The 18085-nt window shown below is 37.1% G+C and overlaps 3 protein-coding genes across 11 annotated transcripts; 2 read left to right on the forward strand and 1 right to left on the reverse strand.

The window, feature by feature from the left end:
- Positions 1–8064: 8064 nt before the first annotated feature.
- Positions 8065–13732, forward strand: LOC111861567. 9 transcript variants are annotated; one of them, XR_002842266.1, is made up of 3 exons: positions 8065–8675; positions 11503–11676; positions 12700–12784. XR_002842266.1 is itself a non-coding variant. In XM_023846238.2 (3 exons), exons 1-3 carry the CDS (start codon positions 8576–8578, stop codon positions 13715–13717), a joined length of 375 nt encoding a protein of 124 aa, XP_023702006.1. In that variant the 5' UTR covers positions 8066–8575; the 3' UTR covers positions 13718–13732. The 9 variants fall into 9 exon arrangements, 1 of the variants encoding a protein (XP_023702006.1); XR_004512697.1 differs by lacking the exon at positions 12700–12784 and adding an exon at positions 12380–12602 and having other exon boundaries at positions 11503–11753; XR_004512698.1 differs by lacking the exon at positions 12700–12784 and adding an exon at positions 12380–12602.
- Positions 13733–13825: 93 nt separating this feature from the next.
- On the forward strand, positions 13826–14680 carry LOC111861566 (N-alpha-acetyltransferase 10). Its single transcript, XM_023846236.2, has one exon. It carries the CDS (start codon positions 13845–13847, stop codon positions 14391–14393), a length of 549 nt encoding a protein of 182 aa, XP_023702004.1. The 5' UTR covers positions 13826–13844; the 3' UTR covers positions 14394–14680.
- A 1350-nt stretch (positions 14681–16030) lies between these two features.
- LOC117282093 lies at positions 16031–17719 on the reverse strand. Its single transcript, XM_033750371.1, has 2 exons — positions 16561–17719; positions 16031–16256 (listed from the first exon to the last, which is right to left on the reverse strand). The coding sequence occupies exons 1-2, from the start codon at positions 16791–16793 to the stop codon at positions 16046–16048; spliced, it is 444 nt and encodes a 147-aa protein (XP_033606262.1). The 5' UTR covers positions 16794–17719; the 3' UTR covers positions 16031–16045.
- Between the last annotated feature and the right edge of the window lie 366 nt (positions 17720–18085).

The following is an 18085-nucleotide window of genomic DNA, read 5'->3' on the forward strand; positions in this document are numbered from 1 at the left end:
GCAGTATAGTATTAAATTTTTCAGAAATGTGATTTCTTTATTGTTTGGTGCTGATTATGTTACTTGTGCATGTCAGTGTCCAGTGTTGGTAATTACATTTGTTTTGCATAATCGCCCTAAACATTTATAGTGTTTCATCTTTTGTGTTTGGTACTACTTCCTTACTGTGCCTTATAGTACATTGTGAACCCATTCAAGTTTTAAATATAAACACTGATTTCAGATGACAGATCCCTGCAAATTAGATAAGAGTTTAATGTGTTTCATGAACGCTGCATCTTAGTAACTGATACTGATTTGTTAACCTTTTTCATGTCAGCTTTATTACATACTGTGCTGTATGCATTGTCTGCCCTGTTTTAGCCCAAGTATATATTCAGATGCCATGTAGCAACATTTGAATTGCTAGCAACAGTATTGAATGCATATACCATATATAATATTCCATTAAAACCAGGAAGCTCTTTGCATTACTGACTTCTCTTTCTTTCTGTTTCTAAATAAGTAGTTACAGTGAACAATAGGCAACTGATGGATTGAAATGGCAGTGATATGGCAGTGCAGACAGCTACTTTGTCATTACATTACATTATACAAGGTGATTCATATAGAACCAGCCCAACAAAATGAGCTGTAATATAAAATATACCATACAGATATTAAAGTAATTTACACATATCTTATCTTGGATTGTGTGCTGTGATCAGAGCAGGTGTTGAAAGTGTCCGCTGTTTTCAAGCAAGCACTAGAAACACTCGCTGTTCAATAGTGTACTCCATGACTGTCGCCTGCGCACTGCAGACACGTTTTGGGATTGTCCTTGACCTTGCAGCATAACGGCTGCCACTTGCCGGATCATGCGCACACCATTCGACTCAGCACTACCCACAGATTATAATGTCGTAATTGTGAGCAGTTATATGCATCACCTGCAGAATTATTAACAAATTCATCGGGCCGGTTCTATAGGAGTCACCCTGTATTACATTGCATTCCCTGGATCAAAAGTTAGTCAAGATGACTGTAGGATGTGGAATATGTCATATAAATATAAAACTATATGTACAGTACAACTGAAGTTTTGACATTGAAAGGGTTATATAACAAATAATATTATTTGCTGTTTTCCTGCAACATAGTGTTCCTTTTTGGAGCTCACTGAACTGTTCCATTGGTCATTAGAGCAGAGTTATGTATGTTTGTTGTAGCTTCTAATGTAAATTAGCTATAATTTGTATGGCATAAATTCTGAGGTGTTCAAACATGTTTCCCCCTGTCCCACAACTGCCAATTAAAACTTTTTTAAAATGGTGCTTAATGGTACATAATCAGTAGAATCATGCTGCTGTCTGCAATACACTATGATGCTGTAGTTCCATTCATTCAAGGTTTAAACATTTCCTCATATAATTTATTTGAACTAAGAAGACTTCAGCTGTAGAGAATTGGTTATATGGGCAATTTTTTACAGTGACGCTACTCATGTTTATACAGTGACTTTTAGTAAAATGAGTGACTGATTCTCAGGTAAAAGAACCCAGAGATTACTATCACTAATACAGAAGCGCAAACTGCTAGAGACAATCCTAAATCATTTCACTCACTTTCCAGTCTGACAACCTGCTAGAATTGTATTGTCCTTCACCCATCTGTTAAGTTTAAAGTTAAGAAGTGTGTGATAAAATGGTTGTTTCCACACTAATGGAAGCAAATTTTGACAAAACCATTTAAGCCAGAAATTGCAAGTCATTGAAAATAAATAGTTTTGCTTCATAAATATTTGAAAACTTAATATTTACAGACGATGTATAATAGTGCACAGAATTCAATATATATGATTCAGCTGGGACAGTGTAGTCAGTAGAGTGACTGGCCATGAACCAATGACCAGGGTTCAAATTCAGCAGCAGGAATTTTACTGGACATACTCAGACCAGCTCTCAGACCCACACAGAAAATGGCCAGAGCATGTACCTACCACTCATCTCCATTAAATGGTGTGGCTGGAAAATTTGTAATGTTGCCTATTTTATACACTTCTATATAACTTTCATGGCATGGTGACGAGACACGGGAAATTTTACCTGTATTTTGCTCCAAAAAGAGGATAAGTAATTCTTGGTATAAATTATATGAGAAAATGTAATTCCTTTTTATGTTGTGATATGAAAGATAATTTTTTAAAAGGGGAACTTGCAAGTGTTCGTAGGTCTTGGATAAGCAATAAGTGCTTGTTTTGGTATTGAACTGTTGATCTGAATTATTTTAATGCTCTGCAGAACTGTAATAGAAGGCAATACAAGAATTATTTGATTATTATACTGGTATGTACATGTTATTAATTCACATTGAGTTTTTACTTTTGAACTTATTTCGGATTTTCAAAAATTATTGCTGTATTATTGAAACATGTTTACTACTTGTTATCGGCTCTTTTTATGTGACTGTGTGTGTGGGAGCCCATGCACACGTGTGTGATTATGGTGGATAGGTTCATTTGGGTCAAAATACCATCCAGAATTAATTAATTCATTTTATCAAAACATAGTCATACTGTTGTTTTCTTATTTATTCTGTGTATATTTTTACTTTGTTAGCACATAATTTCATAATCCATCTTGTGAGTCCGTATTCCACAAGAAGTTAGTAAATGATTGAGGGCACCTGGAATGATTATTTCTACCAATGTGAGAAAATAAGCAAAAATTATTTCATTAATTGTATGGGCCACAGAGCTAATGAATAATAAACAGCATTTGAAATTTGTTTGTTTTTGTTTATGTTCATATACTTCCATCTGTTTTGAGAGGCTACAAAATAATTACATAAATATGATGTAACTTGTTGTGTAGTTTGTTCTGGTACATTCTCCACTACCCTGAAGAAGGACGATAGAACCGGTTTTTGGATCATACTTTTTGTGTGGTCACTGGGAAATATATTGACCATCAAAAATTTTTGTGTCATGGAAATCCACCTTTGTACTTTTAAGTAAGCTCTCGTCAGAAGAATACATCCGAATCATACTATGATGAAGAATCACCTAGGAGAAAGAAAGAATTGGAGAAAACTCAAGTTACAAAATACTTTCATTTGCCATCCAGACTCTTCAAATTCTGTGGTAATTTATTTTTAACAAACATTTCACCTTAACCAGTATAAGTTGAATACTCTTTGGCATTCTTCCCAACTATTTTGAGCTTACTGTGAAAATATTAAATCACATTTTATTCACTGCCGTGTGGGAAGGACTTGTTTTGAAAATAATACATAGGCTATTGGTATTAATGTTTCCACATATGTGGAAATGGAGCAAGTGCATTTCAAAGAATGCCTGTTAGTTTCATGCTGTCAGTCTGTTTGCAAATAACAGCATTTAGCCTACAGGACAAATTGGGATGAAACTCAGAATAAAATACTGTATTAAATTTTGTTAAACCATTTTCATTCTGGTTTAATTTCTTTCTTGAGCCTGTGGTCCTTTCAGATTTTAAGTAAACTTGGCATCTTTCTCCTCTGCTCCATATCGCCATGTGTAAAAATCATTTGGTTCTGTTTTAAGGACTGCTTTTTGAGTATATATTTAGAGTCCTTTGACACTTCTTGATTAAACTTCTGTTTTGGAAATGTTACTATATATTAAGTTTAATTAACTTTATTCAAGACAGTTTTCTGTCATTCCTTCATAGATATGACCCACAATGTACTTAAGCACTTCAGTAACAAAGGTGTTAAAATTGATAGAAGTTATGTATAAAATATGTCATGTCTTAGTGTTGGAGCCAGTATAGTGCCGTTAGTAAGTGACTAGACTAGGCCACTCCACAGCTCAAGTGGTTAGTCACTGGCTTCCCACCGCGGCAGCCAAGGTTTGATCCAGGGTGTGGTGAAGTGGGATTTGTGGTGGACAATGTGGCGTTGGGGCGGCTTTTCTCCAAGTACTTCTGTTTCCCATGCCAATCTTCATTCCACCAAATTCTCCATCATCACAATCACCCGGGGCAAGCTACAATAGGCCAATCAGTGGCTGCTGTGCCGAGTGGACCCAGCTGGACTCCTTGCCCCACTAAGCGAATTTAATTAATTAATTTAAAGTGACTAGGCTACAGACTAGACAACAGAGGGTTCAGTTGTTGGCAGGACAAGAGATGTTCTCTTCTGGCTAGTGTCTAGACTGGCTCTGGCATCTACCTAACCTTCTGTACAACAGGTACCAGGAGTAAAGCAGAAAAAACTAATGGCACAGGAACTTCACTTTTTTTTACTTAACCTACTATGTGTATGAAGTCAAAGACATTGCCTATGCTCATTCAATTGCATAGGCATAAAAAAGGCTTTTTGAATGCTATTGAAGGTGCACGTTCCTGTTTTAAATTTATCGAAGATTTGTTCTACAAGTAGTGACTGGAGCACCTAACAATGTAGTTAAATCTGTAGCAGGTTATGTATGTATGCCCCAGAAAATCGATTTCTGCTAAAGCATGGTTTTTTGTGTCAAGATAGCTCCCTCCCTCACAGTACCAGTGTGTCAAGGCCATTGGAAATGAAACAACTGTACAAATTATTTCAGTAAAATGTGTTCATGTACTTTTTGCATTTGTATATGGCACTAACATTTCAAAAGGGGAACCTTATTTGTCATCGCCACATTTGTGCGATTTTAAATTAATTTTAATGGTATACACTGATCTACTCTGAACTTTTCCACATTATTGGACACTCCTGAATTTTTACTTTTTGTGTAATACCATAAAACGATTTTTTTTACTGTTCGTAATTTCATCTATTTGAGGCATGTCTGTTAACGAATGTATGATCTTGTTAATAGGTTAGAGCAATAGTATAGTATAGTATTTATTGCATTCAAGCAAATCCAATTACAGGCCAATACCACTGGACACAGAACAAGTCAAATATCTTCAACAAATGCTCCAACAATGGAACTAGTCAACATAAAATATACATCAACCTAAAATATACATAACACTATACCATGTTTAATTGTAAATAAAATAAGTTAAAATTGTAATAAAAACACATTACATAATAAATTCATTCAACTTAGTAGCTTATATATCTCAAACCATAAAAGATCACAACATCCATCAACTATAATGAGGTATGTTTGTTACATGGCATACCAGTCAAGTTGGAGATTATATCTTACATGTTCAATACCAAATAAAACCAGTCAAGGTATAAGCTTGCTATATACAATGCAGGTATCAGTGCAATATCCTTGAATGTACAACTGCACATCCAAACAATGCATGCAATATTGAATGAACATAGTAAATTACTACTCATTTATACAACCAAAATATTCATCCAAAGTATAAAAGGATTTTGAATGTAAAAAGGCATTTAAGGCCACTCTAAATTCCTTATCATCATGCGCTACTTCCTTTATTTTTAATGGGAGACAATTAAAAAGTTTAATTCCATAGCAATAAGGACCCTTCTGATGAACTGTTAAATTTGTCTGAGGGCAATATAAATCTAAACCGCGCCTTGTATTGAGACCATGAATCTGTGTTGATGTATGGAATAGACCCTTATTATTTACAACAAATATCAATAAAGAAAATATATATTGGGACTGGAGTGGCAAAATCCCCCAATCCCTAAATGCTTGTCTACAGGAATCCCTTGCTCTTAGCCCACTCATAATTCTAATTATTCTTTTTTGAATTCTAAAAATTTGTACACTAAACGAGGTATTGCCCCAAAAGATAATTCCATAGGTTAAAAGTGAATGAAAATAAGAATAGTAAATCATTTTTAATGTTTCAGTAGGCATGATGGGTTTAATAACCCTCAAATAACTCAAATAACTTTACATTTACATTACACAACTTAGGTATGAGTTGGGATATATGGGCCTTCCAAGTACATGTGCTTTCAACAATTATACCCAAGAACTTCACCTCGGTACTGTTTGGGATCACATTATTGCAATAATTAACCATAACTCCGGTATTAGGACAAGACTTAGCCGCAAATTGTACATGTTTAGTTTTGCTGAAGTTTAGGGTTAGCAGGTTTGACTTGAACCACTCATTAAGGCAGTCAAAAGAGATATTCACATCCCTATTATATTGTAAGTTATTATTGCTACTAATCACCAAACTAGTGTCATCTGCGAATAAGACTGGTTTAACTGTGCTATTAAAAATTGTAGAAAGATCATTTATATAGAAAAGAAATAGAAGCGGACCAAGTATGGACCCTTGAGGGACTCCATGCCTGACAATATCCCAATCTGATCTAATAGTGTTGCTCATTTCAATATCTGTTATTAGTACTCTCTGATGTCGATCTGATAAGTATGATGCAATTAAATCATAAAATCTACCTTGTATCCCATAATATTGTAGTTTACTCAACAATATTTCGTGATTCACACTATCAAACGCCTTCTTCAAGTCACAAAAAACTCCACCTACAACTTTTTGTTTATTTAATGCTTCTAGTATTTCATTGAGTAACACGTAAGAGGCTTTAGCAGTTGAGGATTGACGTCTAAATCCAAATTGCTCATTGACTATTATATTATGATCATGGATATGCTGATTTAATCTAGACAAAACTATCTTCTCAAATATTTTTGAGAAGGAGGTTAAGAGGGAGATGGGCCTATAATTAGATGGATCATTCTCGCAACCGCCCTTGTAACAAGGCTTAATTTCAGCATATTTTAGCCTATCCGGAAATACGCCAGCAGACAACATTTTATTACTAATATATGTTAAAGGAGATATAATAAAGGGGCTACTAATTTTTAACACTTCAACTGATATTTCATCATAACCATGCGATCTCTTTGTTGTTAAAGATTTAATAATTTTAAATATCTCAGTTGAGGTTGCAGCTTGATATTTTATGCTGGGAAAGGGATGATCAAAAGCTTGCCGCAAGTAATCTAATGGCTTATTGTTTGTTTCAAGACTTTTGTTTATGTTATTCTCAGCCACAGATATGAAAAAACTATTTAAGAAATCTGCTATATATTGCCTATTTTTAGTAATCCGTCCATCAACTTTTAATTCCTGAACTGAATTCACTTTGGCAAACTTCCCAGTTACTGACTTTGTTATATTCCAGATTGTTCTTATTTTGTTACTGGATTTTGATATCTGTCTACTATAATGCTTCTTTTTTGCTTCTCTTATGACATTTTTTAATATCTTGCAATACTGTCTATAATACCTCTTAAAGGCCTCATCGTTACTACTCCTGTATATCAAATATAGATCTCTTTTATGCTTACAGGAATTACTAATACCAGGAGTAATCCACAAGTTACTATTTGTTCTGGTGCTCAACACTTTCAGGGGAAAACTAGAATAGAATATTCTAAGAAATGAACTGAGAAAAGAATTATACATTAAGTTTATATCGTTGGAGCCAAAAACTGAGTCCCAGGTTTCAAGACTCAGTTTATATTCAAAATCCTGTATCATAGCCAGTTCAATTTTCCTTATCATTTTTTTCCCCTTTACCCTGCCATTCTTAGTATGCGTTTTAACCTCTAATAAAATAATTAACTGAGCATCATGGTCGGAAAGCCCATTAAGCAAGGGATATATTACATAGTTACTCTGTAGAGACGCATCAATAAATCAATGTGAACATAATGCAGTATTTAATCGCCTCGGACGTCATCACGATCCAATAAATTACCAGATCTATTGAAAATATAATACATTAGTCGAGCATGTATTTTACGTTCGTGGAAAACGTTTATTTAAGTCTTCGGCTGAATTCCGTTAACTCCTACCTCTAAAGTATAATGCACAGTATGCTACACAACACATCGAACGACTTTCATGTATCAGTGTTGCCAACGTGCCTAACGAAAGGTTAGGGTATGGTTTAGTGCGTTTTAGTGTGTATCAAAGTGAGAGTATGTTGGCTGTTCACATTTCCGATTTTGGGCGCTAACGCAAAATTCAGGTCATTGGTAATCTGCACTGAAGGTTTTCATTACGAGCGTTCTTTCAAACTTCATCCCAAGAGACCACGAGTTTAATATTCAGCTGTGTCGTTAAGGCCTTAGTAAGAACTATTAGATTGAATATGTCATAAATGCAGGAAGTAGGATGCAAATTGAACTACACTGAATTATCAGTACCCTCAGGATTACGCGAACAAAAATTAATTTTCGCCTCTTTGCGTGCCATGCACATCTATGCGTAGTGGAATAAACTATTGAAACACGTGTGATGGTCTTAATTAGGTCCTAACATTGATAATTATGTAATACTAAATATTGTGATCTGATCAAAAAAGACTTTTGTCACAGGTAGCTTGAAGCTGACGTAAGGTAGTGTGTTATCTATGAAGAAGTACGACATGCTCACTTTGTGGCCTAATCAAAATGGCGACGTGTGGTGATGAGCAGTAGTTTAGGAACATCTTTAAAACTAATGGCATTTTTGAAGCGTTTGTATCAAATTTTTTACATATTCATCAGAGAACTTTGGACTAATTGTAGTAATACCAATCAGGTCATAACGCTATAATAGTTGTCAGCTTTAACCAATGTGTTCGGAGTGCCTTACGTTTTTTGCTTATGTATGTATTTTGTGGTAGTGCATCAGCTATGGAATTGTTCTTGGCGATTATTTCCATAATTTCAGCACTTCTGCTAGTGTTGACCCTTGTGGGCTTAGGTGAGAATGGAACTTTGGGTTCACTGTGCCTCATTTGTATATCATGCATGCAGACATGGACACTTGTTTGCCAGTAGTTAGAGAAGCTTAGGATGTACGGTACAGCCTTCCATGTACACAGCTTAAAAATACTGGTTCCTTCCGTGGTTGTAACGTGAAATGATTTTTGCCGCGTGCAATATATCACGTCAGAACATTCGTATGTGTCTTATTTGTACAATGCAGTTTACTTGTTACTATACCAACTTTGTAGAAAGGTAATGTAATTGTTCTACAAGATGAATGTAATTATAAAGAATTAAGGTAGAGTAAATTTAGAAATAGTGACTTATATGTAAATTGATATTCATTCATTCTGCTCATTCACCGCCCCCCCCCCAATTGTTACAATTAAGGAAATGCCAATTAATGTGGTAATCATAGATGCTTGGCACATATAAGTGGAAACTTCTCAAAATTAGTGCCTCCCAGTTATAATGTGTCCTGATGGTAAAGCTGGAGTGAGCATATTTGCTTATGTGTCAAGGCATATGATACAATCTTTGCCAGGAAACCAACAGATTTTGTTTCAGGGTTTTACATTTACATTTATTTTCACTTCATGGATCAAATCATCTCCCTGTAGGGCTGGATATAAAACATGTCTCATATTACACATTCATAATGACTACACATCATTCGTCCTTTGTCCAATAAAATATATAATCAGGCCTCTCACAGATAGCTCAAGTTGTCAGGACAACACACATGGGTCGTGGAAAAAAACACTGTCAAATTCACGCCTTGCCATTCCACACATATTGGCAAGCTATATCATTAAAACAGTTACATTATAAAATATTAAAATTCGTAACAAAAACAAACATACATACTGTAGTACTACAGTTACAACAAGCAAGTCTCAATAATATATAATTCACGCACACAGACCATTTATTAACTCTTAACCTTTGAGCCCCTTGTATGCTCGACAAATTCATCAATAGAGTAAAATATGTTACTTTGCAAATAATTTCATAAAACAAACCTAAATTGCTTTTTATTATTTTTTTAAAACTGTGATATTTGATGGCAGAGTGTTAAATAGCTTTGACACCTGAATAATACAATACACCCCTCTCTGATAGGATGATAAATATGTTGAAGGTATGTGAAGGTGGTCAATCACATATACAGAGTTATTGGTTTGAAACTTATCCAGATTTTTAACAACAGATGTCATCAATGAATGCAAATATACACATGGGATTGGTAGTATGTCAAGCTTTTTAAATAAATCTCTACATGTATGAGTTGGGCCCATTCCCATCATTATTTTTATTATTTTCTTTTGTATAACAAAGACCTTGTGACTGTCTGATGTATTTCCCCAATATATTATTCCATATTTCACCAGTGAATGATAATATGCATAATATACAGCTTTAAGACTATTTATATTTAATATATAGGATAATTTTCGCATTAGAAAACCAACTGTGCTCAACACGTGAAGCAAAAAATCGATATGTCCCGTACAAGTCAGATGATTGTCCAGCTGCAAACTAAGAAATGTTATCGTTTCTACTTTCAGCTTTTTGTTAAAGAACAATGTATATAGAGGGTAGCTCATAGCTGCTGTTGGGGTGAATTTTATCATTTTTGTTTTATCCAGATTTAACACAAATTGATTATTTTGAAACCACGTAAACATGTGATTAAAAACAACATCCAGTTTTATTTTTAAGTTATAGTAGTCTTTAGCTGTGCAAAGAGTATTTGTGTCATCTGCAAACATAATAACTTCCGAAATTTTACTTATTTCAAGGGGGAAATCGTTTATGTATATATTAAAGAGTAAGGGTCCCAACACCGATCCCTGAGGCACACCACATCCAACAATTTCCCAGTTAGAATAATATTTATTATTTATATAATTTAATTCCACTCTTTGCCTTCCCTACTGGAGGTAAGATTTGAACCATTGCAATAATGGTTCTGGAAGTGCTCTCACCATCGTGTTAACATGGACTTGTGGCATGGGCGCCACAAGTTTTCTGGCTGCTGTACTGTATAAAATCCTGACAGCAGGTGTGATCCGCAGTCACTAGGCTATTGCAAGAGTGCAGGGAAGTGAATTTTCTTAAGGGCTGGTGGATTGAAGTCCATCTTACCAACAACCATATCAGTCATATTAATTCTGTGCTTTTAAAACAATGTTATTAAAAAGTTCATCATGATAAATCTTACTGCTCTTGGATTCAAGGTTCTTACAGTCATGATTGTGAAGGGTGCTGTGTTTTTTAATGTGAAGCTGTTTATTTTGGCAGTGTTCTGGAAGAACATTATGCCTGTATTGTCAGAGTCAAACAGTAAGCCAAGCAGCTGTTTATTTCTTGCTTGGCTCTTCAACCCTAAAGATGGAGGCAGTACACTCTTCCAGAAGACATTGATTAACTTCTACCTGATTTCATACTGTCACATCTGAGGAGAGAGCACTCTTCTTTTCACACTTGTTTCCTACTTCTTTGTACTTAATACCTTGACATGTGTAAAGTACATGTAGCAGCAAGCTTCACATATTTAGAATAACGAAATGAGAAATGTTAAGGTGAGCAGGGCATGTTGTGTACATAGGAAAATGAATAATGTGTATAAAATATTGGCCAGAATATATATGCGTTAAAGGATAATAGCTTAGGCACAGTAGTGACAGGCTATGAGCTGGATGGCTGGGGTTCGGTTCCTGCAAGGGACAAGAGATTTTTGTTGCCTCCACAGAGTCCAGACTGGCTCTGGGTTCCATCCAGCTCCCTACTGAATGGGTACTTGTTGCTCTTTCCCTCAGGTAAAGCAGCTGGGGCATGAATGCAAAGATCAGGACTGGCAGGGCTCTATACCTCCACTCCCAATACATCTTCATGGCATGGCAATTAATTAAGCAGAGGAACACCTTACCTTTACCTTATATTAAAGTGCAGCTTGGAGAAAGTGTGTGCGCGCTAGGATTCATTGGCTCCAGGTTAGGTCCAGTGGCATTCTTTTGTTCCGTAAAAGCAGGAAGCTGCTGTTATAGCCATTCAAATTAAGGTATTATAGGTAAGTTAGTACAATTGTCTCTTGCCCACTTGAGCAATAATCAGCTGTTCAAGGAAGAAGTTTAATAGATCATGGCATATAATGATTGACGCATGTAGACATTTGAGTTGGTGCCTAAGGAAATATTTCTCATCTGTTGGCATTTGTTCAGCTTGAGAAATCGCCAAAGAGATCTTGGCAGACACTGAGGTGAACCCTGAAATAATTCAACCTCTTGGTGCACTGAAGCACTTGGCAGATTGTTTGTACATAATGCAGTTTTCAAGTGCACACATGGTTGCCAGATTTTTATTTCAGAATACAGGATAACCCATTTTGAATGGACAGTATTAGCCATCTAGCAGAAATACATTAAAGTTCAACATCTCTAATGCAGAGTCCACCCTTGGACAAAATCTTGATCCAGTTCCATCAAATTCATGCCATTCAAATCCATGTCTTTAAGATTAATTTTAAAATCCTACTCTTATCTCTTTTTTGATCTTCAAGGTGTCATTTGCAAGATTTTTCATAATTCTGCATGCATTTAAATTTTTACTGTTCAATTCAGGAAGGTCCATTTTTCAAGTTGACTTTTCAGGGACAGTCAGATATGGGACATTCATTTGTCATGGCATACATTTCAGGAGGAACAGGATGGAACAACACACCATAGACCAACAGCATACAGTTCAACAAGTGAGCAAATCACAATGGAATAACGAAAATTACAATTGCTTAACACCCAGTTGCCATACAATTTTTCAGGATTGTTACCTGCTTTTTCTATATGGATAATTGATATGGTGGAGCCTAAATCATGTATGGAAGAAACAACGATGTGTACGAGGTCATAGCTGAAATTTAAAGGCAAAGTTATCCCTCAGCTTAGTTAATTAAGTTCAACACCATAAAGACATATAGGGGAGTGGAAGTATAGGTCCACCTCACTTAACCTTGGTACTAGATGGAGGTGAGCGGCTTTACACACGCACAAGGGAAGCAGCCCCAATACCTGTTGCATCAGAGACTGGGTGGGTCCCAGAGCTGGGCTGGACATTATGGAGAAGAGGAAAAAATTTTGTAAGGGGGAAAAAACACTATGGTGAGAGAATGATTCATTGATACTTGAATTATTTAGAAGTATTTGGAAACATTTTTTTAATTCATAAATGTGAATGATCAACAACCGCCTCTGTGGTCTAGTGGTCAGAGTTCCTGGGTTCGATTCCCGGCGCTACCAGATTTTCTGAGTAGTAGTGGGTCTGGAACGGGGTCCACTCAGCCTCATGAGGATAATTAAGGAGTTATTTCAAGGAAATAGCAGCTCCGGTCTAGAAAATGGAGATTAACGGCCATGGGGATCTGTTGCGCTGGCCACATGACACCTGCTATCTGCTAAAGTCAGCACTAACTTTGCCGAAAAGTGGCGGTTGCTAGGTCAGTATAGTTAGATTGCAGACTACAGGCCACAGAGTTCATTTTGTTTGAATGATGAATTCAAAGTGATTTGGAAGGAAGTTGTTGTTGCCTGTTTTAAGGTATTACCCTAGTAGCATTTACATGGAGGGATTGAGAAAACATTAAAACTGTCAGAATAGGAAACATTAATGCTACCCTTTCAGCTACAGAATTGAATAATTAGATCAAAATGATCTTACAAAAACAGATGTGAACTGATCTGGTGGTTTAGGATAGAGCCTGTTAGAAGGCTTGTGTCATAACAGTGATGAACATTTTGGTTCTGAACTGTCAGCTGCTCAAGAAAGACCCAGTACCAAGTAGACACTGACTGTATGGGACTCTTATTTCACAGTGTTGAGATTTGTATCCTCTTCTGTTTTGTAGGCTGGTACCTGGTTTGGAGATTTTTCCTGTCCCAGTTCCGATTTGTTCGTGAGCTTTTGGGTGGAATGACAGAATCCACATCCGTTAATGACTTAAAGAACAGCCGTTCACGAATAAAGAAGACACGTCGTGAATAAAAGCCCATGTTTAATTATAAGTTGAAACATTCCTGTTCTAGATTATTTTATTTTGACAGAAGACTGCTATATTTTGTTACAGTACTTGAAAATTTTAAACAGTTGGCATACAGTGTGGACATTGAAGATGAATATCAGATGTGCAAAGCCTGACGATCTCATAAATATGCAACATTGTAACTTACTGTGTTTGCCAGAAAATTACCAGATGAAATATTATTTTTATCATGGATTATCATGGCCACAGTTAAGTTATGTCGCTGAAGATGAAAAAGGTCAGATTGTTGGCTATGTGCTTGCCAAGATGGAAGAAGACAGTGAAGATAACCCACATGGGCACATCACATCTCTTGCTGTGAAGCGCTCACATCGAAGGCTTGGACTGGCACAGAAACTTATGAACCAGGCTTCGAGGGCAATGGTAGAATGTTTCAAAGCAAAGTATGTTTCACTTCATGTGCGTAAAAGCAATCGAGCCGCCCTAAACCTGTATACAACAACATTAAAATTTACAGTCTCTGAAATTGAGCCCAAATACTATGCAGATGGAGAAGATGCATACGCAATGAAGAGGGACCTAACACCCCTTGCAGCACAGAACAGTACTGTTACAGATGTTGATTTGGTTTCATCACAATATGTTGCTGAGGGTGGTATTATTACTGAAAGGCTGTAAGTTCAGTAGCTGTTAAGTGACTGAAAACTAGTGATTCCAGTCTTAATGTAAAATATGTAATAGACTGTTGTGTACTGTTGCAATCTACTGTGGCCAGACTTTCAGTCACACTGAATTTGAGATGAAAACTGCATGAGAAGGGAATAGCTAATATTGTTAATGGCATTTGTAAACATCTTGGAAACATAAAAACTGTAAATTTATAAGCAGTGTTCAGATGTTGTGCAATACCATTTTATTATAATGTGACATTTTATAACAATCCAAATATATTACTCATGATTGTATAGTTTTGTTCATTTTTGTTTTAAATGGTTCCTCACATACTCAGAAAGTTTCTGTGGGTATGATTCCTCCTATACTCAAGTTTTTGCAACATATTTTCTGTATTAAGACTTAGAAAAATGAATTTGAATGTGTTTGTGCTTCGAGGGTTCATTTGGTGAAATAAAAATTGTGTGCGCCTCAAACCTGTACAGTGTTACATCCCATTCACACCTGAGCAGTTATGAACAGAGAGACATAATCCATACTGGAATACACAGTTTCCATGTGCATTTCTTGTGCCCTTACATCCTAAATGCACCTTACTTACTTACTTACTTACTCACTCATGGATCTGAACCCTTCTGGAGTAGCTGCCAATTCTGCAGCTACTCAAGCATTTCCCAGCATTTTATGGAACCCGAAGGTTCATTACTGTGTTCACAAGAGCCCTCCACTGGTCCCTATCCTGGACCAGCTCTATCCAATCCATACCATCCCATCCTATCTTTCTGAGATCCATTTTAATATTGTTCACCCACCTATGCCTTGGTCTTTCCTGTGGTCTCTTTCCTTCTGGCTTTCCCACCAATATCCTATACGCATTCCTCGTCTCCCCCATTCGTACTACATGACCTGCCCACCTCATCCTCTTTGACTTGATCATTCTAATTATACTTGGAAAAGAGTACAAGTTATGAAGCTCCTCATTATGCAGTTTTCTCGAACTTCCTGTCACTTCATCTCTCTTTGGTCCAAATATTCTCCTCAACACCCTGTTCTCAAACACCCTCAGTCTATGTTCCTCCCTTAATGTCAGAGACCAAGTTTCACACCCATACAGAACCACAGGCAGAATTATAGTTCTGAATTGAATGGTAGCAAACATTACCCAAGTTCAGTCGCCTCTTAATTTCCTCCTGAATCAAGTTTTGATCATTCCCAAATATCCGAACTGTGCCACATTTTCAAAATATCTGTTTCCTATCTTTATGTCATGATTTTGCCCTGCATTTTGGTGACAAGACAGTAACATATACTTAGTTTTCTCTGTGTTTACTTCTAGACCAACCTCTTTACTTGCATCAGTTAAAGATTGTTTCTCTTTATGGTATCTACATTATCCCCCAGTAGATTCACATCATCAGCATAGGTCAACAGCTGATGTGTCCCGTTTAATTTCAGTCCCACCTGGTTTCCCTGGACCTTCCTAATGGCATATTCTAAAGCAAAGTTGAAAAGGAGTGGCAATAAAGTGACCCCTGAATAATTCATTCAGTGTCTCCCTTCGTGTTTGAGTATACTGCCAGTTAGGCAGCTTAATCATGCTGACCTTGTTGGTCGCCTGTTTTGCCATGATTCTGATGAGTCTGGCACCGTCTAGTACATCACTGATCTCCTGGCAGTGCCTCCTCCATGAGGATTGCTTGACTTTCCTTACTTCTTTGTTGAACAAGTAAGGGATTCCTTGTAGGTGTCCCACTGCCCTGTTGTTTAGCTGTATTGAACAGCCTTCTCGTTTTGGTTCTAAGCCCACTCAGCTGTTTATTCCTCCAAGGCACTCTCCTTGGTTCACGAGTGGTCCTAGCTGGACAATTCCTATTAAAGGATAAGATAATAGCCCATTGCAACTGGTCAACAGACCGATCAACAGCCTTTATTGTGCGTATATTTTGCGAGATGGTCTCCACATTTACCTTTAGGTCGTCTTTGTAAGACTCCCAATTGGTTCTCTTAGGATCTACTGTAATGCTGCTTATTTGAAAGCACATATATCGGTGATCCGATAGGGAGGGCTCATCAGATACATGCCAATTACTGATCAGGTTTCCTATTTTATTGGTCCCTAGTGTCAAGTTGATAACCTCCTGCCTATTGCAAACCACAAAGGTAGGCTCGTTACCTCGGTTCCATGAGGCATTCTCCTCTTGGGTTGATGTCAGTGCTTTCCCACAGTGTGTGGTAAGCATTGGCATCACACCCAATAATGAGCTGCTCTTTCCTAAGATGGCAATATTCAATGATGTTCCTCACTTCTTTGGAAGGTGGTGGTTCATCCGAGTCATATGGAAGGTAGGCTGAAGTGACAATGAGTTCCTCACAGCCTCTGCCCAGTGCATATGTCATCCTCACCATTGTTGTGTCTCTGGAATAGAACTCAAGCAAGGGTAAAGCATTAATATGATTATTAACATATATGCATGATCTCACATTTTCTTCAGGTGCCACAGAGTAGACTGTTCCCCCTGAATTCGTTAAGCCTCTTATTTGGCCCCTATATATCCAAGGTTCCTAAATAAGTGCTACATCTACGTTTCCTTCAGCAAGTTGTCAACATAAGATTGCTGTAGCAGCCTTGCTGTGGTGTAGATTAGTCTGAATGAATCGTATTTTATGTGTAAATGTCGTGTGTATGTATGCTGTGTGTTCATTCTGTAATGCTGGGAAAGGTGTCCTAAATACCTTCTTCCACAGCCCTGTTTACTTTATCAGACCTGGTTTCTTCCATAGAAGGTCCCTGATCTGGTACGGTCTGGTTGGTGAGAGGAGGGATTGTCTCCTCCTCATCAGATATTCTCTTCTGGTCAACTGACAAAGTGGATAGATCATCCCATTCCCCCTCAGAGACCAGGTTGGACGATGCTGTATCTGCATCACAAAACAATATGTGTAAACATACATGACTGCTGCCAGATGGAAAATTGTGAGAAATGGCTAAGTAAAGGGTTATAAGGAGAGGTGAGTTGTATCTCACTGCTTTGAATGTGCTAAGTTTATTCTTGACATAAGGATTAAGTCAAATGAAATTGGAATTGGAGAAATATAACACTATCACTGCAGCAGTTCAATAAAATGAATGGAAAAATGAGGGAATAACAGATGTTGGGTACTCTACTACATTTTATAGTAAAAGTATGGATAATAATACATCTAACATACCATTCATATCAATCGCTAATGAAAAGGCTGAAACTTGGGTTAAAATATCAGAATATCTGCACAGTATTTCAGAACCAGTGCATGGCAGGTGAAGCCATTCACGTGTGTTGGGTGGTGTACATGAGGCGCTCTACCAAAAAGTGGGTCAGACACAGGAGGCAGACATGGAAGGTGGGCTCCCAGACAGGTGTGACTGACTTGCATCCAGTTAGGATGGCCTCATCAAGACATGAGACAAGACATGCACCAGTGATTCACCTCCCTTAACTTGTTGTCTGGGTATTTTCCCAGACCAAACAGACTTACAAACAAACAAACTCCATGGTGTTAGTCCACACTTGAACTATACTGACCAAGCAACCACCACTTTTCGGTGAAGTTAGTGCCAACTCTAGTGGATAGAGAGTGTCGCGAGGTCAGTGCGACAAATCCCTACGGCCGTTAATTTCGGTTTTCTAGACCTATTTCCTCAAAATAGATCCTCCATT

This window comes from Cryptotermes secundus, unplaced genomic scaffold (genome assembly GCF_002891405.2).
Source record: "Cryptotermes secundus unplaced genomic scaffold, Csec_1.0 scaffold2047, whole genome shotgun sequence".
Classification (NCBI taxonomy): domain Eukaryota; kingdom Metazoa; phylum Arthropoda; class Insecta; order Blattodea; family Kalotermitidae; genus Cryptotermes; species Cryptotermes secundus.

Bases quoted from the DNA above. Each gene is read 5' to 3' on its own strand.
- LOC111861567 (XM_023846238.2), top strand. From the start codon at position 8,576: ATGTATGTATTTTGTGGTAGTGCATCAGCTATGGAATTGTTCTTGGCG. The intron at 8,676-12,699 runs GTGAGAATGGAA...CCTTGGTACTAG, and splicing joins GTTGACCCTTGTGGGCTTAG to ATGGAGGTGAGCGGCTTTAC. The intron at 12,838-13,580 runs GTGAGAGAATGA...TCTGTTTTGTAG, and splicing joins AAGGGGGAAAAAACACTATG to GCTGGTACCTGGTTTGGAGA.
- LOC111861566 (XM_023846236.2), top strand. From the start codon at position 13,845: ATGAATATCAGATGTGCAAAGCCTGACGATCTCATAAATATGCAACAT.
- LOC117282093 (XM_033750371.1), bottom strand. From the start codon at position 16,793: ATGGTGAGGATGACATATGCACTGGGCAGAGGCTGTGAGGAACTCATT. The intron at 16,257-16,560 runs GTAACGAGCCTA...ATCCTTTAATAG, and splicing joins GAATGCCTCATGGAACCGAG to GAATTGTCCAGCTAGGACCA.